Here is an 18,385-nt window from a genome sequence, read left to right as displayed (position 1 = left end):
TGATGTGAAAGTATAAGCCAAACAAACCCTTTCCTCCCCAACTTGGTTTTTGTCATGGTGTTTCATCATAGTAATAGTAATCCTTACTAAGACACTCACCTTTCCAGGATCATGTTTATACATATATGCATGCACATGTGTTTATATATACACATATAATTAGTATGTATATGTGTATATACACAAAATTTATGTATGTATGAATGTATATGCTATAATGCATTTATTTTAATTAAAATAAATCATGTTTATATGAACATATGTTAATATATTTGGAGATCTAAAGTAAAAGATTTACTTTTTAATGTATAAATACTATATATACTAATATATAATATATATTAATATATAAATACATTTCTTCTTTTTTTTGAGGTGCTGAAGCTCAAATTCAGAGTTCTATGCCTGGCAGGAAAGCGACCTACCACTGAGTTACATTCTGGCCTCTATTTTTTTTCTAAAGCAAAGGTTTATTTTTTATAATTCATAAATCAAACATTACAAACAGAATAAAGTATAAACAGAGCTATTAAGACAAACATCACACTTTAAGGTACTATATTTTTTAAACATATATTCAGTTGATAACAGATATATTATTATTTAAAAATGTCTTTAATGATAAAAAAGGTTAGATGTATAGTTTAAATGATATTTCTTTTTCTGATTTTACTATAGATATCTTTTCTCTCTCTCTCTTTTTTTTTTTTTTTTTTTTTTTTTAGTTTTTCGAGACAGGGTTTCTCTGTGTAGCTTTGCGCCTTTCCTGGAACTCAACTCTGTAGACCAGGCTGGCCTTGAACTCTCAAAGATCCGCCTGCCTCCGCCTCCCAAGTGCTGGGATTAAAGGCATGCGCCACCACCACCCAGCCACTGTAGATATCTTATTCACTTCCATATTGCTTAGCTTACTTCTATTTACCAATTTATTAGAAAAATTTATATTAAATGTATTAGGAATACACATGATGCACACAATGCAAACAAAACACTTGTATGCACAAAAGAAAATAAATATTTAAAAATTTCAGAGCCCTAGGCAGTTTACAATTATTTACTTTGGCATTATTTAAGGGCACAATGAAGATGAAGAATTTAAGGTGGAAATACAAATTGCAGACTTGAATTTCAGCTTTTTTTTCCTCTAAAGGAAAGAGATTCTTGTAAGAGGAAATAAGTTCAGGATAGCATCTGCAAAAAAAATGCACTTTACACAAGAATAAAACACAGTTCCTGCCACTAAGATGCCTAAAAATAAAGCAAGCAGAGACTTACAGGTCACCTAAGTGCATGTGCTCATTTCAAAGAGAGGGGACATGGCATTCCAATTTACAAGATTCTGAGACAAGATTCCAAGCCAGGTCTTCCTATTCCTGACCCAGTACTCTTTTATTATACAAATTTCACTCCAACAAATAAACACAAGCTTCAAAGGAAGGGGCATTTGTGAAAGAGTTCAGGAGATGGGTAGGATTTTCCTCCAAGTGTAGTGATCCCTGCAGAAATACCAATGAGTAATACTGTCTGCTGCTGAAACCCTTTGAAGGACCATTGAGAAGGAAGACAGAGGGGGAGGATGTGTGGAGTGACTGGATGGTGAGGGCTGTGACCCCACACATGGATTGGTCTGTTAATGCAAGTTCAGATAGCCTGTTGGGAGGCGATAGAACTATGGGAGATGAAGAGCTTTAGAAGAAGTGGATCGCCAAGGATGTGTCTTTGGAATGCACTTCTTGGCTTCATGTTGTAGAGTGTTAGCTGAAGATGTGTTATATTTGTTTATGCTGTGGAACATTTGTCTTAATGATGCGAAGATATGTTGCATTTTTTATGTTGCATTTGTTTAACTCTGTGAAGCTGTGTTACTTTACCTGTCTAAAACATCTGATTGGTCTAATAAAGAGCTGACTGTCCAATAGCAAGGCAGGAGAGGGATAGATGGAACATTAGCAAGAGTTTCTAATGTTACTCATTTAACCACAGAACTCTTGTTCACTGGAACATATCTGGTGTGTTGTACTTCATGGTGCACAGCTAGGGGCAGACATAGGCTTTAGCTTTTGTTTTTGTCTTCTTAACCTAGTGGGGAAATTATACTTGGTTGGATGGGGCTTCCTCTTAAATGCATGCAAAGCTCAATGTTTGACTTTTAGTCTTACAGTCGAGTAAGGATGTAGATTTAGAATGGTTTGCAATAAAGGATTTTAATGAGTGCTGAGCTAATCATCAGTCCAGTTCTGGAAGAACTAGAGTGCTTTGCCATCCTCTCATTTATCAGCCTCTTAACTCCCCTCTCCCAAATAAATACTTAATAAACAAAATATTGAGTCCTCCTACCCCCAGTGCTTTTAATGAAAAGGCTATTGAAGCATCTTCGCTAAAAGGAGTTGCAGACAGGAAGTTCCTCAGGAGCTACCCTCCTTGCGACAGTGACCAAGCATATGTTAGGTGTAACATTTGAAGGCTGAAAGGTTAATATTTCTCATCATTATGAATTTCTGATCTCATCCTGGAGTCTCTCCTCACGGTTTGGCTTTTAGTGAAAGCATTTTGGAGCAAATTGTCCCCTCCCTCTCTCCCTCCCCACCTCCCTACCTACCTCTCTGTGTGTCTGTCTCTCTATGTTTCTGTTTTTCTCTCCTTGTCTCCACCCTCTCCTTACTCCCCCTTTTCATCTCCCTTCTCTCCCCTTCCCCCTTTCTCCTTCTCTTTTTCTCTCCCTCCCTGGCAAGTGCCTTCTCATTAAGCTAGAACACACCCTCACAGATTGCTCTCTCTACCAGGTAACTTGGCTTTGTTTGTTTGTTTGTTTGTTTGTTTGTTTGAGGTAGGATCTTGTTTTGTAAATTCAAACTCTCAGTACCCCTTCTGCCTCAGCCACCCCCCTCCCCAAATGTTGGAATTATGGTATGTGCTACCACACACAGTCCCCAAACAGCTCTTCCCAGCTGCTCTCTCTTCTGCAGAACACTGCGATGGTAGAGATGGGGGCATGGAAGATATAGTTTTATAGTTCTTGAACTTTTGAAAATGTTTCTAAAACATTAAAAAAATTTTTTTAGAGAGAGAAAAGACTGGGGAAATAGATCAACTAATCAAGTACTTGTCACGCATGCCTGAGGAACTGAACTCCCCCTCAGGACCAACATGAAAAGCCAGATGTGGTGGTGGGGAGGCAGCTAGGAGGGTCCCTGGGGCTTGCTGGCCAGACAGTCTAATCAAATTAGTGAGCTCCAGCTTCAGGAAAACGCTTTGTTTTACAAATAAGGTGGCAGCCAGGTGGTGGTGGTGCACACCTCTAATCCCAGCACTCGGGAGGCAGAGGCAGGTGGATCTCTGTGAGTTCAAGGCCAGCCTGGTCTACAGAACGAGTTCCAGAACAGCCAGGGCTTCACAGGGAAACCCTATGTCAAATAAATAAATTTTTTTATAAATAAATAAACAAACAAATAAAGTGGTGAACAACTGAGAAAGATTCCTGACCATTGATCTCTGGCTCCCGTGTGCGCGCATGTGCACGCACGCGCGCGCGTGCGCGCGCGTGCACACACACACACACACACACACACACACTCCTCTGTACTGCACATATGTGTACATACACACACAAACATATACATGCAAAATCTTGTTGTAGGACTCATGGTTGGATACATCTTCCACTATTCAAGAAAGCCTAATATTGCTAAAAATGATTTAACTCTGACCTCATTTTCAGCACCTCACAGCAAAAATCAAGATACAGAATTATCCATGCACTGAATAAATGTTGTGACCTAGAAAAACAGCCTTTGTTCTTTCTCTCTTTATGTCTGTGCTGTGCTGAGTTTAATTGTGATAATTATATGCCGGGAGACATACTACATACTTCACCTAATTTCATGTGACACACAGGACAACTTTATGCAGCGAGTACGACCATTTCACACATGGGAGGAAAGTGAAGGCTGCGTAGATAACAGGGCCACAGAACCAGCCTAGAGTGTGAAGCCATGAGTGACAGAGGACCCACAGCCAGGCACCGTAAGCAGTGTGCAGCCTCTCCCCTCTACCTCATTGTCTGCTTTATCTGTGATGAACCACCTTGAATTCTGATCCCTTCCAGGAGCCAAACATTTGTAAAATCGATCAATGGAGAGTCCGTTTAATAAAGCCCTGGATTTGCTGAGTTGCCTAATCTGTGTGTTCGGGCTGGACTGTCCTTCGTCCCTGACCCTGTCATTTGACATCAACCAGGAGAGGGTTGGGCAGCATACGGGGATTGTATAAATACAGCCTGTGTTCTGTAGTCCGTGAGTCCTGGATCCACTCTCAGCCGGGTCATTTGAAAGCCATGCGGTGTTGAACAGTGTCCTTTTACCTTTCGTTTTGTTTTGTTTGTTTATGTGTCTTAAGATAAAGTTTTTGTTTGTAACCCTGGCTATCCTGGAACTCACTCTGCGGACCAGATTGGCCCTGAACTCAGAGATCCATCTGCTTCTGCCTCTCAAGTGCCAGGACTAAAGGTGTGCACCACCATCACCTGACTCAGCACCCTTTCATTTTGCCAAACTTTTCTATTAAGTATGATCACAAAATTTCCCTTCCTAAGGGAGCTGTGGCAGCTAGCGGACTGTCCTATAGAGTTATTAGAAGCCTCACCCTTGGCAGCTCTAAGAGTGTCACATAACATACACCTTCATAGCTTGTTTGCTGGAGTGGCATAAAGGAAATGCGTATTTTTGCTGTCTTTCCTTAAACAGGGCTATAGATGACAGTTTCAGTTAAAGATTAGTTAAGAGAGCCATCAAGGAATTGTTAATCTAATCAGCCCATTGTCTTTAAAGTGGGCTGGGTAAGTACTAAAAGGAGAGAGAAAGAGAAACAAACAGGCTGAGAGGAAGGTCATGAGGGGAAGGGACAGAGAGGGGGGGTCTGTGGATTGAGAGGATGGGAGGAGAAGCTGGGGAGACAGGGTGAAAGGTTGGACTTCACAGTTCTGGCCAAGAAGCCCATCATTGTGCTGTGTTTTGATCCCAACTCACAAACCATAGAGAGAAGAAAAGAATGCTCATGGAAGCAGGCCCTGCTGGGGCATGGGCCCTGGCAAGTCGTAGTTACTGGTTTTGGGCCTGAAGTATCGAGGAAACAGTGCAGGCTTCTCCTTCAGCAGTGACGTATGAGGAAGCCCTCAGGTCAGCATCAGTTTTTAGCAGCACATCTGGGTTCATCATTGGGATAATCTACCTTCATTCTAGGACAGAATGGGCACTAAAAAGACATATATATATATATATATGTATATATATGTGTATATATATATACATATTTTTAAAGATATGATCACGTTATGGGAATTAAATAAAATAAAAAATGCTACCTAGACTCCAACAAAGGTTGGAAGCTTCACCTCCTCCACTGCGCAAAAAGAGGCCTTCCTTAAGACCAGACCTCAACTTCCCAAAGATCTCCTGCACCAAGGGGCAAGCCTCAGGGCTAGCAAGATCACATTTTACTCCCCAGAGCTGCCATGTAACACCCTTAGAACGACCATTCATTTATTCATTCATTCATTCACCACTTATCCACAAAATTCACTTGAGCAGAATTTTCCTGCGGACACGGAGATGATAAAAAACTGGTAAAGTCTTTGTCTATATGAAGGCTCTAATAAGAGAGGAGAGAAGTAATAAAAGGTAAACGAAAAAATTAGTTTTGGATTTGGATAGCTGTGGTGCACATAATAAGACAATATGATAGTAGAACAATCTGAGGATGGGGAAAGAGCTGATAAACTGAGTGGTCTGGAAAGTTCTAGTGAGAGAGGAAGCCCTTCATGGGTGTAGCCTCCTGCAACAAGGACACGCCTCCTCCCACAAGGACACGCCTCCTCCTGTGTGAAGCAGGGGGATATGGGAATTGATGGGGAAGGACTCCCAGCGAAGAAGGGACTACGAATGAAAAGGCCATGATGAAGGAATGGCCTTGACACTCAGGGACCGAGAGGAGTCTTGTGAGATCATGCGCCTTTGAGCAGGCTAGAGGGAGTAGAAGTTAACAATGTAGGTGAGCATCAGATCACGTGGGGCTTTACAAGCCATGGTCAGGGAGACGGCTCTGTCCTGCAGGTTATGGGAATGATTCGTGGAGGGAACGGCACCATGACTTCTGCTTCAGGAAGGTGATATGGTTGATGGTTCAGAGCAGAGGAACAGCAAGCCAGAGTCACAGAGAAAATAGCAAAGTATCTTCATAATTGAGGCGAATATGGTGATTTTGTGTGAGGGGGTGGCAAGTGAGACAGAGAGAACAAGTCTGAGATGCATTTTCGAACTCTAACCTAATGATCTTGCCTGCAATTTGAAGGAAAGCATCAAGAAACTCAGGAGAACCAAGCCATTTTAACACGCTGAGATTTCAGTGTCCTCTGTAAATGGATTGTCGGAGGATGTTAAGGATTGGGAGTGAGAGAGTACACTGCTGGACACAAAGGAGGTACTTAGTGAACAGCCACATTACCTCTGGTTTTGACCTGAGTTGATCTGTAACTTTCTAGAAGTCCCAGCAGGTTCATTTCAGAATCTTAGTCATTATAAATTCCAACTATTATAAAAATGTATGCGAAGCACAATATGTTCAGGAAAATCTCTTACGCTTCCACCAGTTTAGAATAAGTTAAAATAAATATTGAATGATTAAACTGTAGAATTCAGCCAATAGAAGCTTCTAGACAACATGTAACAGCTGACAAGCATTCACCCTGCGCCTATTTTCAGTGCTTAGTGACTTAACACTTTTTCTAAATGTGATGAATATTTGGAGAAACACACCCTCTGTGGACTGGAGCCACATGTGGGGAACAATCCCACAGGTTTGGTGGTGTGCTTCTGAAATACTTTTCTCCAAATACTTGCAGGATGCTTACACAGAACTACACATCTAACTCTAGCCTCTTAGGGGTATGAGGAGTCCCATCCAGATATGTGAACATGCAGGGACCTCTCCCAGCATCTCAGAGTGGGAGAACTGGGCATGGAATTCACATAAACAAGCACTTGCCCAACTCTTTACCCACTGAAAACCTGCTGGTCTACCAATCCTGGGTTCAGGATAGTTTATTTTACAGGAAACGAAAGAAGGCACGCAGGTACTAAAAATAAGAAGCCAAGGGGTTATGGCAAGAGAAGGGTTCACTCTAATGCTACTACAAAACAGAGGAGAGAGGGCAAGGAAGCAAACAGGGTCTGCAATTAGAGACAGAATTATTTACATTTTTTGGAATCAGCTTATAGATCCAAAGAGGGTATGGCACACCTGGGGCCATTTAGAAATGGGCAAATAATTTCGGTTGTTGCAATAACCACAGAAGTTTAAAATCCAGTAATTTGAGGGATGACTCTATACACAGTCAGAATTGTCCGCTTTATAATGTCAACAGAGCCTCTGCTAGGATCTCTGTTCAAGGTCAAGCACAGAGGGCGTAGTAGGAATATAAGTGTGTGTTTAAGCTGTAACAACATCACAACAACTTTATCTTTGAGATGGGCAACGAAAGCAAAGGAAAATTATAAGAGTGAGAATGTATTTATCTTACAAAGCAGGTGTAAACAAACACTGTCTAAAGTTTGACATTGAAGTATAGTTAAAGTTATAAATTCTAAGAGCCAAAATAAAAACAACTAAAAACTATGAGACGGAGAAGTCCTTATCTTTTCATAGCAGAGACTCAGCAAACACAGTTAAGGTTAATGGAGGAAAACATTGCAAATCTGGAAGGAAACTCCCCAGAAGAAAACAGAAGTATAATTAGAGTTTGCATTCAGGGGTAGAGGACAGTGATAGACACCCCAGCTCTTCACTGTATCCCTTATCTTAAGTAGCTTTCATGTGTATAAACACTTGGAAACATAATATAGACACACATAAGTCCACATGGATATCCACGATATGTAAGCAAGCTTCAATTCCTCTCCACTTACTGCCCTCTCTCCCACTCTGAGGAGCTAGTTCTGCCCAGCAGGAGTCTTCTAGAACTAGGCCAGTTTGAAACATACACCTGGAGGTTTCCGTGTTGAACTTCCATTTGAATCCATCAGCAGATCCTTCCAAGAGCTATAAGAACTCCCCTACCCCTACTGGGCCTACCTCCATTTTCCCACAGTGGCTGGGCATCTTGGTGTTCAGCTTCCAAAGAAGAAAAGGGCAGAACCTCGGGGGCACCCTTATCTGCTAGGAGGCTGTCCCAACTTTGTGGGTATCAGGTAACAGCAGGGACTCTCTGGGAAAGACTGAGCAGATTTCTAAACATTTGCCAGTGGAGGTTACTGGGGAGAGGAGGAGCAGGGGTTCGAAGCCATCATGGCTTGAACTTTGACCCTCCAAACATCAGGTCTGCCAAGTCTGGATGACATTATTTCAAGTAACAATCAGTAGAACCACTTTTATAACTTCCTGAGCAATCTTCCTGTGGGATAGTGGCATTCAATGACTGTATCTCAATCTAATGCATCTCAATCTGCTGTCAAATGTGACTGCCATCTCATGAACAGGATCTGAGATTCATTTATCTTTATATTCCTTGCTTCTAACATACAGAATAAATGATGGTTGAATAAAGGAACAGACATGTGGATGAATGATTAAATACATGTAAGCCAAATAAATAAACAAGATGCTTGTTATATTTTCCCTTAAAAATCAATGGAATTGAATTGAAAGTATCATATACATTCTACGTTCTGGTGCATCCTTGATTCTGTGAAACCGGGATGTGTGTGTGTTTGTGTATGTGTGTTGTGATGACTATTTGTGAGAGTTAAGTGATTGGTAATGGGAAAACAACTTAATTTCTTAAGATATGAGAGGCCTGGGCTTCTCCAGCAGTGCTGGATCGAGGAGAAAGTGCAATAACATTGCAGGTGTCAAATGACATTTATACAAAGAACAATTCATCGAGAACACATCTGGAATTGTCTAGGCAACAAGCTAAAGGATTATCTTGCCCTCCCATGGTTTTAACCTTTCTTGGGGGGATTGGAGTTGGGGTACCTCTTGGATGATGTGATGATCAACTTATTTACCCATCCACTCAACAATATGTACGGAGCTCCCATTGCATGAGATGCATATGGAGGGAAGGACCTTTGCTCACTCTCTTTGGGTCTCTTTCTTACACAGAGAGGACACTTAAGAAAAATGTTAGTTGGCTGACACTTGGAAATAAAACAAATTTTCCAACACTGGTTTCATATCTTAGTTCATGGAATTTATTACATCTGTGAAACCTCCTTGAGTTTATGAATTGGTAAGCTTGGGAGGTTAGCTACTGCCGTTCTTGTGTGTTCTTGATTTATAGGTCTGTTTTTGCATTCTCATTGCTATCAAAATCAGCTGCTGATGGCTCCCTGTGTCAGTCTCTGCGTGGGGTCAGCTGGCTCTAGTGAGTGGCCTCTCCTTATCCTGTGCTCTGCTAAGGCCTTAAGCACTGACCTTAAAGCCACAGGGAAGACCCAGGCACAATGACCTCATCTTTTAAATTTCAGCATTGTTTTTTTTTTGGGGGGGGAGAGGAGAGAGGGAGAAAGGGAGGGAGAGGGAGAAAGAGAGAGGTCTTAGGTGGACATATTTCAGCAAATGCAAAGGAATTGAAGACTTAACCTGCACCTGTCTGGGGGCAGGTTATGTGTGGTGTATGCATTAACGCAGATGTTAATCTGAACAGAAGTATAACACACCATCAGTGGACAGTAACTAAACAGAAATCACTCACATATCAAGCAGCTAAAACTGGACACAGGTAGTGCAGGTTCTACTGTACCTTTGTGGGCATGGGCTTCTTAAAGCTGATTTCAGCTTGCATCCAAACACCCCTCGGGGACTCGAGCACAGACCAGATCTTCTCTTGAACCACGTGGTTTTCTTCAAAGATATAAACCGCCAGGGTGTCGCTCATTTTCAAAAACCCAAAGATGGCATAATGAAAGCGCACACAGTACTGCATGTTTCCTGGTAAGGAGGGACCGTAAAGCCTCCCAATGTAACCAGGCTGGGATGTAAACTTAGTGTTGGCCAGCAGGTAATGCCCTGTGAGGAAAACAAACCACTTAGGGCCACAGCAAGGCAGAGTGAGGAGCACAGACTGACGGGTGGAAAGCGGCCAAAGTGAGGGGGTGGACCAGCAGAGACTACTTCCATAGGCTTTAAACTATAAAAATGCTTTTTCTAATGTTTGTGATTTAAGTAAGCAAAAAAAAAAATCTATAAAATGTCCTTATACCTTGATTGCAAATGAAACATTTTAGAGATTCAAGTAAATCTTATAGTACACAGATTCACATTTATGGTATTAAGAATTATACTTTTTTATAATACAAAAAAGAATGAGTGGGCTTGGAACTACTGTCTGGCTCTCTGGATATCTGGTGCTGCGTCACACTCAGTGGCAGTCACGAGCTCATTCCCAGGCCTTATCTGTAGTGCCTTGTTGGGTGGTGGGAAGGCAGGCTGGCCTGGCATCGTTTGAAATTTCTGTGCCTGGGCAAACTCCACTGTTCTCTTGACCACATATTAAACCTGCCCCTGAAAAACCATGTTTCTAACCAGATGGGCCCTCCTAGGTGCTGAGGCTGTGTTCAATTTCCTTGTTTCTTCTAAATAATACAAGGAAGCTTCTAGCAGCAAAGTTTCCCTTACCACCAACCCTGCTATCCACATAGTCAACTTAAAATGGATCCGTGTTTGCAAAGTCAGGCAGAACAGAACAGTTTCCCCCTTTTTTGGTCCATTCTCAGTGAGTTCTCTTCATGGCACTTCAGTGTTTGACCTACAGTCTAGTTTTCCCAAAAATATTTTTAAAATCTCATCCTTGTGAGGAGAGTCGGGGGCCTGTTCTCCCCCCTGCACAGGTGGGGCATGTGTGACACAGTACCAGCACTGCTGTCTGCAAGCCAGGAAGAAAAGCCTCCCCAGGCCCTGGACTCCAGACTTCCAGCCTCGTGGATGGGACGAAAAGCCCCAGTCTGTGGTTACTTCACTCTGGCAATGGACAAATATGGATGGCCACACAACAGCCCGACCCTTTTGTAACCTAAACATCATCCTTCTCTTCTCTGCTCGAAGCCTTTCAGTGGATTTTTATCTCCTTTATAATTAAACCCCCCAGTGCTCACTCTGGTCTGTCAAACCCATCATTCATTGCCCTCTCTATCTACTCTCCTCCCCGGCTCCCCACAGGCAGCCATGCTGCCCCCTCTACCACACACTTGGTGTGGCCAGCTCTCTCCACACTGAAAGACCTCACAGAAGCTTGTCCTCTGCAGCTTCCCTGAAGAGACCACTCCTAAATCCCCAACCCAAATCAGTTCCTTACTCTATTCTCTCCAGAGCGCTGAAGGCCGTCAGAACAAGCACCCCAAATACGCCACTCTGGCACCTTGATTATTTTGAGCAGAAGGCACTTGAGGACAATCAAGGCAGAAAGAGCTCTCTGCCCTCTCACTTTCTACCAAAAGCAGGCCATAAAACTTCCTATGAGTAAGGCACACATCCTGTTTAGGAAGTCTGTGTAGTAGAGACCAAGACTACACCAAAATGGATCTGTACAAACAAACCCACAACAAAGCCCCTTGTCTTTTATTAGTTTTCTCCATAGATTTCCTAGTCTCTTTCTCACAATTTACCATCCCTCCCTTTCCCCTGCCTCGATACTTTTCACAGCATTATCATTCTTTATTAAAAAAAAAAAAAGATACATAAGCTTCCAGGAATATGCGCTTTTCTAGTCTTCATTTTCCCTGTGAAGGTTCCCATGTACATGTAAAAATATTTTACTAGAATGTTACATTTTTCTCTTGCTAACTTGATTCATGTCTGATTTTCAGCCTCAGCTACAGAAACTAAGAGGAAAGGGGACACGTTTTCTTCCCAGACACCCTTTGCTACCCTTGGAATTATGTTAATTTGTGTATGTTTATCTAGCACTTCCTTTGTTCATTGAAATGGCTCTCAGCCAGGAGAGTAAGGTTCATATCACTATTTTATCCCCTCTGGGTTAATTTGCCAAAGTTTAGAAAAGGCCAAAGCCTACAAATAGGGCCAGTATTTCCACAAATTAAAGCATCTGTAAGAAAACAATGCAAAATTATAGACATAACATTGCAAGGTCCTTTCCAAGACCATCTTGGGGTTCTATGTAAGTGAGCATATCTAGAAATTTAGCTTCCTTAGTTTCACGGCATATTCATTACAGCTCCCAGAATGTAGATAAATAAATAAAACACAAAATTACTTAGCCCCCTGCCTGCCCTCTGCCCCCTTGAGTGTGATTCCTGAGGATGTCATTAAAGCATTTTCAATACTCAAGCAGCACTCAGACCCGGGTTCTGGGATCGATATGCCCACAAAATGTCCACTCAATTTTTTTCCAATAGCTTTTTCCTCACCATGATGTTTATTATTGTGGTAGAACACATAATACAACTTTTCCCACTTTAACAACGTTCATAGTGTTATTTCTTTGGTGATTCACCATGCTTTCATTTCATTAACTCTCAAAGCAAGAGCAACCACCACCATTCTCTAGTTCCGTAACATTTCTATCTCCCCCAAAGTAAACTCCACAGCCATTCCACAGACCGCATCCCTGCTACCAAAACTCCTGCAACCACTAATCTGCCTCTGTCGATATGGATTCCCTTGTAGATTTCATGCAGATGGAATCCAGTTTTTTTTTTAAAGTATTTTATCTGAAATGAAGAGCAAAACAGTTTCCAAATATTTGTCTAATTGACGGACTGGCGAACACTTTGGGTAGCACAGCATCTTCTTGAACGGCAACTTAAAAATGTCCAGTTACCGCCTGGTGTAGCTTCTTCGTTCTCATTCTTTTCTTTTCTTCTTTTTCCCCCATTGCCTTTGCAGAAATGGAGTGAGAATAGCAAGTGGTGTGTGAAAACAAACCCAGGATGTGTGGCCTGACCGACCCCTGACTCACCAGTTCCTGTCGTGTGGTCCCCTGCCCGATACATGTTCAGTTTCACTCTCACCCTGGTCCAACCGGGACCTTCTTTGTCTTGATGAAAGTTGCAGAGGCCTTCCTCAAAATCACAGCTGCTGTCCACAGCGCTGAAAGGAAGCCCTGGGCAATGAGAACCAAAGTTAGAGTCAAGCCGGGACTCTCAGAGGATTCCATTAAACCGTCGCCAGACATGGCTACCTTTGTGCCAGGGAGACCGAGGAAGAGACACAGCAAAATATTTTTATCCAAGTGGCGGCCTGACAGGTTATCATCAAAACAGTGTTTCAACATGACAAGGAAATTGTTCTTTTCCTCCCTAAAAGGAGGGCGGGAAGGAGCTCTGATCACATTGTCTATAAAAATAAAAAAAAGTGCTGGGTTTCAAAAGGGATTTCCTTTGAGAATGAGAAGGCTGTGAGAGTTTACTCAAAGCTTTCAAACCGGCTCCTACAAAATTTAAAAGAAAGAAAAAGGAGAGGATTTTAAGAGACATGTAAGTTCTAAGATGTGTTTTAGAAATAGCATTTTCCAGAGGTAATTCCCCTTGGTTGACTAGTCTCTGCATCAGAGTGGTTATGACTGGCACTAGCTACCAGAGGAAAAGCAGCCATTAGCCCAAACCACACGATTCAGAAGTCACACCAGGCTGATCAGGGGCTGCTACTGGCTTGGCTTTGATGAGTTCTACTGTCATTTATCATTGTTCCAAAGTCTGGCTTTGGCCCAGACTGCCTAGATGGAGTGGAATATGGAAGAATCCTGCTCCTTTGGGAATAATAGTTGGTCCTGTTAACACAGGACTTGGAAACCTCCACAGCTAAGGTTGTTCTCTGGGGTCAGGGGGGTGTGACCACAGCAGTTTGGAATGCTCCGTATGAGCCTAGTATGAATGATGAGATACACTGTTGGGCATTTTAGCGCCAAAGAGATAGAGGGTGTTGTTATGGGAAGTCATCTGTAGAGAAACTTATTCTAGGAACAGCTCAGCTGGCGACACAGGGCTGTTTAGGACAAGACTGTGTTCTCAGTTAATTTTCAAACCAAGAAAGCACTCATGTGGGTGGAAGAACTCGGCCAGAGCGAATGGTCAAAAGAATCATTCAACCAAATGCTACAAGGAACCCAAGATTCAGTTTTGACCCAGAAAAACATACTGTTGTGGTATGTCTTTCTGTACACTGTGAATATGTGTTGCTATGATTGGTTAATAAAGAAGCTGCTCTGACCTATGGTGAGTCAGGTTATAGCCAGGCAGGAAATCCAGGAGAGAGACAGGAAGAGGAAGGGCAGAGTCAAGAGTCACCAGCCAGATGCAGAGGAAGCAAGATGAGAATGTCTAACTGAGAAAAGGTACCAAGCCACATGGCTAAACATAGATAAGAATTATGGGTTAATTTAAGGATAAGAGTTACTCAGTAATAAGCCTGAGCTAATGGCCAAGCTGTTATAATTAATGTAAGCTTTTGAGTGTTTATTTTATACGTAGGCCATAGGACTGCATGGGCTTGGCAGGACTGGAGAAACCTCCCAACTGCAACATATAGCTATAAAAAACACTGTTGGAACAGTTAACATGCTTTGGGAACTAATTGATAACATTGTATCAGTATTAGGTTTCCTGAACTGCCTATTTTATGGTTACATTGCAGATACACCTTGAAACACTTCAATGGATAAAGAAGTACAATGTTATTCAAAGCCTGATAAGGCAAATGCTGGCCCTGCCTAAAGCTATGGGTTAGTAGATCTGAGAGAAGAGTCTGTGGGAGCTCCTCACTGTATTCCTGTATTCCTTCCTATAAATTTCATCTGAGTTTGAAACGCTACAAAAGGAGTTCCATAATCTCTCTCTCTCTCTCTCTCTCTCTCTCTCTCTCTCTCTCTCTCTCTCTCTCTCTCTCTGACTAACAGTGCATTACAGAAAAAGAATGAGAAGAAACTGTCCCCATGTAACTGGAACATGGAACATGGGCATTTCAGGTCACATTCCAGAGCCTGATAGTGGAAAAGGAAATGAGACCTGCGGTGCTCCAGGCTGGTGATTCACCCACATGCTGCTCTGCCTATTTCTGTCAGAACTAGAGCATATCTTTAAGCCCAGGAAACAAAGCCTGCAAACAAATGAACATAATGTCACACACAAAGGTCCTTCAACATCCCTTGAGTATTCTCACATGGATAGTGGAGACCAGAGGAAGCCCCACCATCTCAATTTTTAGCCAACTTCTCTCTACCTGAAAATGAAAAAACAGATGAAAATACAAAATGTACAGCCAGCCATTTAGCTCTGGAAATAGTGAGGCACTCCTAAATGCCTGGCACAGAGATCATCAGGGCAATGAAATTATTCATCAGGAGTGAACCTCAGAGCAGTACCCCTAGCTGGCTGCAAGAGAATCTTAACTCTTTTATTCGGTCTGTAAGAGGGGGTAGAGGTAGTGCTGAATTCAAAAGTTTATAGCAGATTTATTCACAGCTGCCAGAATGTAGACTCAGCCATGATGGTCTTCAGTCGGTGAGTGGGCACATGAGCTGTGGTACATTAAGACAGTGGAATATTATTCAGGGTTAAAGAAATTGTCCATGGAGCTATGAAGAGCCCTGGAAGAAACATAAAGGTACACTATTAAGTGAAGAAAGCCAGTCTGAAAAGGTTGTATACTGTGTGACTCTACAACTGCAAGGCATTCTGGAAAAGGCAAAATTAGGGAGACAGGAAAGATCAGTGCTTGGGGGAGGAAGGAGAGAGGGAGCCTGTTTACACTGTAATGGTGGGCGCATGTCATTACAAATTTGTCCACACTCATGGAACATGCAACCCACAGGGACCCTTAACGTAAATAAACTATGGAGTCTGGGTGACTGTAATATGTATGGGGAGAAGGATATATGCTGTGACTTCTCATTACTTGACCGAACCTCAAAATGCACTAATAAAACACAACTTTAAGCAAGGATCACTTTTCTCCATGGTAACACAGTTTTCTGGTCATGTTACTTTCTTCACTGGATAAATTCTTGGTCTTAGAAGTGATTTGTCTATGGTCTGATAAAGAGAACATTTCAAAGTTGGAAATAACAGACCAAGTCCTTTTTATGCAGACTATTGAGACAGTAACTGAAAGCCAAAGACAGGGACCCCCAGCATACTGCCCAGCATTGAGGTGGGGTAAAGCCTGTGCTCACAGCTTGTTTCAGAAGTTCGGGTCAAGTGAAGATCATAAATTGACATGTTGGATGCATTAGGAAGGAACTGGAGGCAGACACAAGCCATTGAGCATTGGTTGATAGGAAAAAGAAAAGAAAGCAGACTCCTTAAACCAAGTTATCAGAAAGCATCATCATGTAAGCGTTAGTTAGTTACTTGCTGTCTAACATTTGAACTTCTTAGAAATGGAGTCATTTCAGACAACCTCATTAGCTGGAGTGCGCTGCAGCCTGGGAAGAGCAGCTGGAGTGTTTGCCCCTTTTCCTCTGCTCCATGGAGCTCCTGGAGACAAACTTAACACCAGTGCTGTAATCTAAAGACTCCTCAGCCCCTGCAGTAGAGACAAGCACTGGACACAGCGTGGTGAAAGAAGCTACCCTTGGAGCACAGTGCTACCTCCTATGAGGCAGCTTAAAGGCAGCAGAGGCGGTTCAAAGCTGGCAGGGGGAAGAGTGAGTGTGACCTGGCCCTAGACTACAGAACCACAATGACAGAGGGGCGGGGCTTCGGAATAAGTAGCAGGTACACTTTAGGAAACTGAGACAGGAAAATGTCAGCAACTTCATTTACAGCTTAGGCAGCAACTGGAGTCGTTTTCAGATTAGACTAGAACTCTGGGCAGTGGTCAGGTGTTGGTGAATGGTCACTGTTGGCTCATGTGGCCTTCTGAGGAGTATCTATGAGTAACCACGAAGGCCAGGACTCTTGCAGTCTCTGGTCTGGGAGTGGCATGGAGAGAAGTTTGGGCCTGTATATGCCACAACTATTGGTTAAAATATTAAGGCCACTCCACGTAGTTAAAAGGGAGGTTTATTTTGTGGGGTAACTTACAAGTGAAGGGATAGGTAACAGAGTCTGGGAAAGGTGTGGTGCAGTCCGGCGGTGTTCTCTGGAGAACTCTGCTTGGTCTACCTCCAGCGTCCAGGGTCCAGGAACCAAGAGAGCTCCCCCATCCGGATCTCGGGTCTTTGGGGGTCCTCTCTCATCTCCGCCTTGTAGGCGTGACAGTAACCGAAGCCTCAAAGCGGGTGGTATTTCCAGGTCAAAGCTGGAACGGCTACCCACTACACACAACATTTTGGAGTTGGGCATTAAGTTAAGGCTTCTTGAAGTAGACAGGAAGACTTGCTGGGTGTTCTAGGATGTATAGACTAAAAGGCAATAGTGTAGAGTCCCAGGAGTGTCCTAATTTTTTGACATTGTGATACAACATTGTTATCCCAGCACCTCCATGACGGCTCACGACCACCTGGAACTGACAGTTCTGACACCCTCTTCTGGCTACAGTGGTCATGTGTGCATGCACATATATACATGCAGGCAAAACACGGAAGAATAAATAAATCTTTCTAAAAAATTACCAAAGATCACACATCTTATAAGTGTGAGTAAAGGGGTGAAAATCCATTTCCTGGTTCTTGGGCATAATACTAAAATGATGCAATTTAGTGATTTTGAAAAGCAAGTCTGGCATGCACAATGAGGAGTTCTAAAGACCAGTATGGAGCCTTGACTGACCTACTGTATGAAAAAACACACGTGGGTTCCTGCAGGGAAAGGGGCCTTGTGTGAGGATACCATGCACTGAGGAGCTGCTGGCTCTCTGAAGTAACCTCATTGTGCTGGAATCAATATAGTTAGTTCAGAGGTTTAATATTATAGTCATGGTGGGAAGCATGGCAGCATGCAGGCAGACATGGTGCTGGAGAAGATTAGAGTTCTGCAATGGGCCTGGCTTGAGCATTTGAAGCCCCAAAGCTCACCCCAAGTAACACACTTTCTCCAACAAGTCCACACCCACTCCAACAAGGCCACATCTCCTAATAGTGCCAACTCCCCATGACTCTGTGGCGGCCATTTTCACCACAACAAAAAACCCTTAGTTTTTTGTTAGCAAATTAAGTTTCTCTCTAATTTAGGGATAACAGTTTAGCTCAAGTGGAAAATATTAACTTAGTCTACTTGATAGGATATAGCTGAAAGCATATTAGAGACCAGTTCTGTCTTAAGAGAAAGTCAGGCCACAAAGGCCAGCTTCACTAACCCGTTACCCATGCTCCAGACACAGAAAGAGTGCTTGTTAGTAAAATGGGATGGGCACAGTGTCACCCTGGGTGTTGGAAAGAAATGAATTGACTGAGCAGTAAGGTCAGTTGCATTTAACTGTGTCATTGTTTAACAAC

The 18,385-nt window shown here is 42.7% G+C and overlaps 1 protein-coding gene across 1 annotated transcript in view; it reads right to left on the bottom strand.

Annotated features, from left to right (window-relative positions):
* Mamdc2 (MAM domain containing 2) overlaps nt 1-18,385 on the bottom strand; it is a 157,246-nt gene that overhangs the window by 43,504 nt on the left and 95,357 nt on the right. The window contains exons 8-9 of the mRNA XM_052713629.1: nt 12,971-13,114; nt 9,797-10,062 (exon numbers count right to left, since the gene is read on the bottom strand). Coding sequence (XP_052569589.1) covers nt 9,797-10,062; nt 12,971-13,114 — 410 coding nt within the window. The remainder of the gene's footprint in view (nt 1-9,796; nt 10,063-12,970; nt 13,115-18,385) is intronic.

Source organism: Peromyscus californicus, unplaced genomic scaffold (assembly GCF_007827085.1).
Source record: "Peromyscus californicus insignis strain IS unplaced genomic scaffold, ASM782708v3 Scaffold_4__1_contigs__length_199733344, whole genome shotgun sequence".
NCBI lineage: Eukaryota > Metazoa > Chordata > Mammalia > Rodentia > Cricetidae > Peromyscus > Peromyscus californicus.
This window is presented reverse-complemented; position numbering and strand designations above follow the sequence as displayed.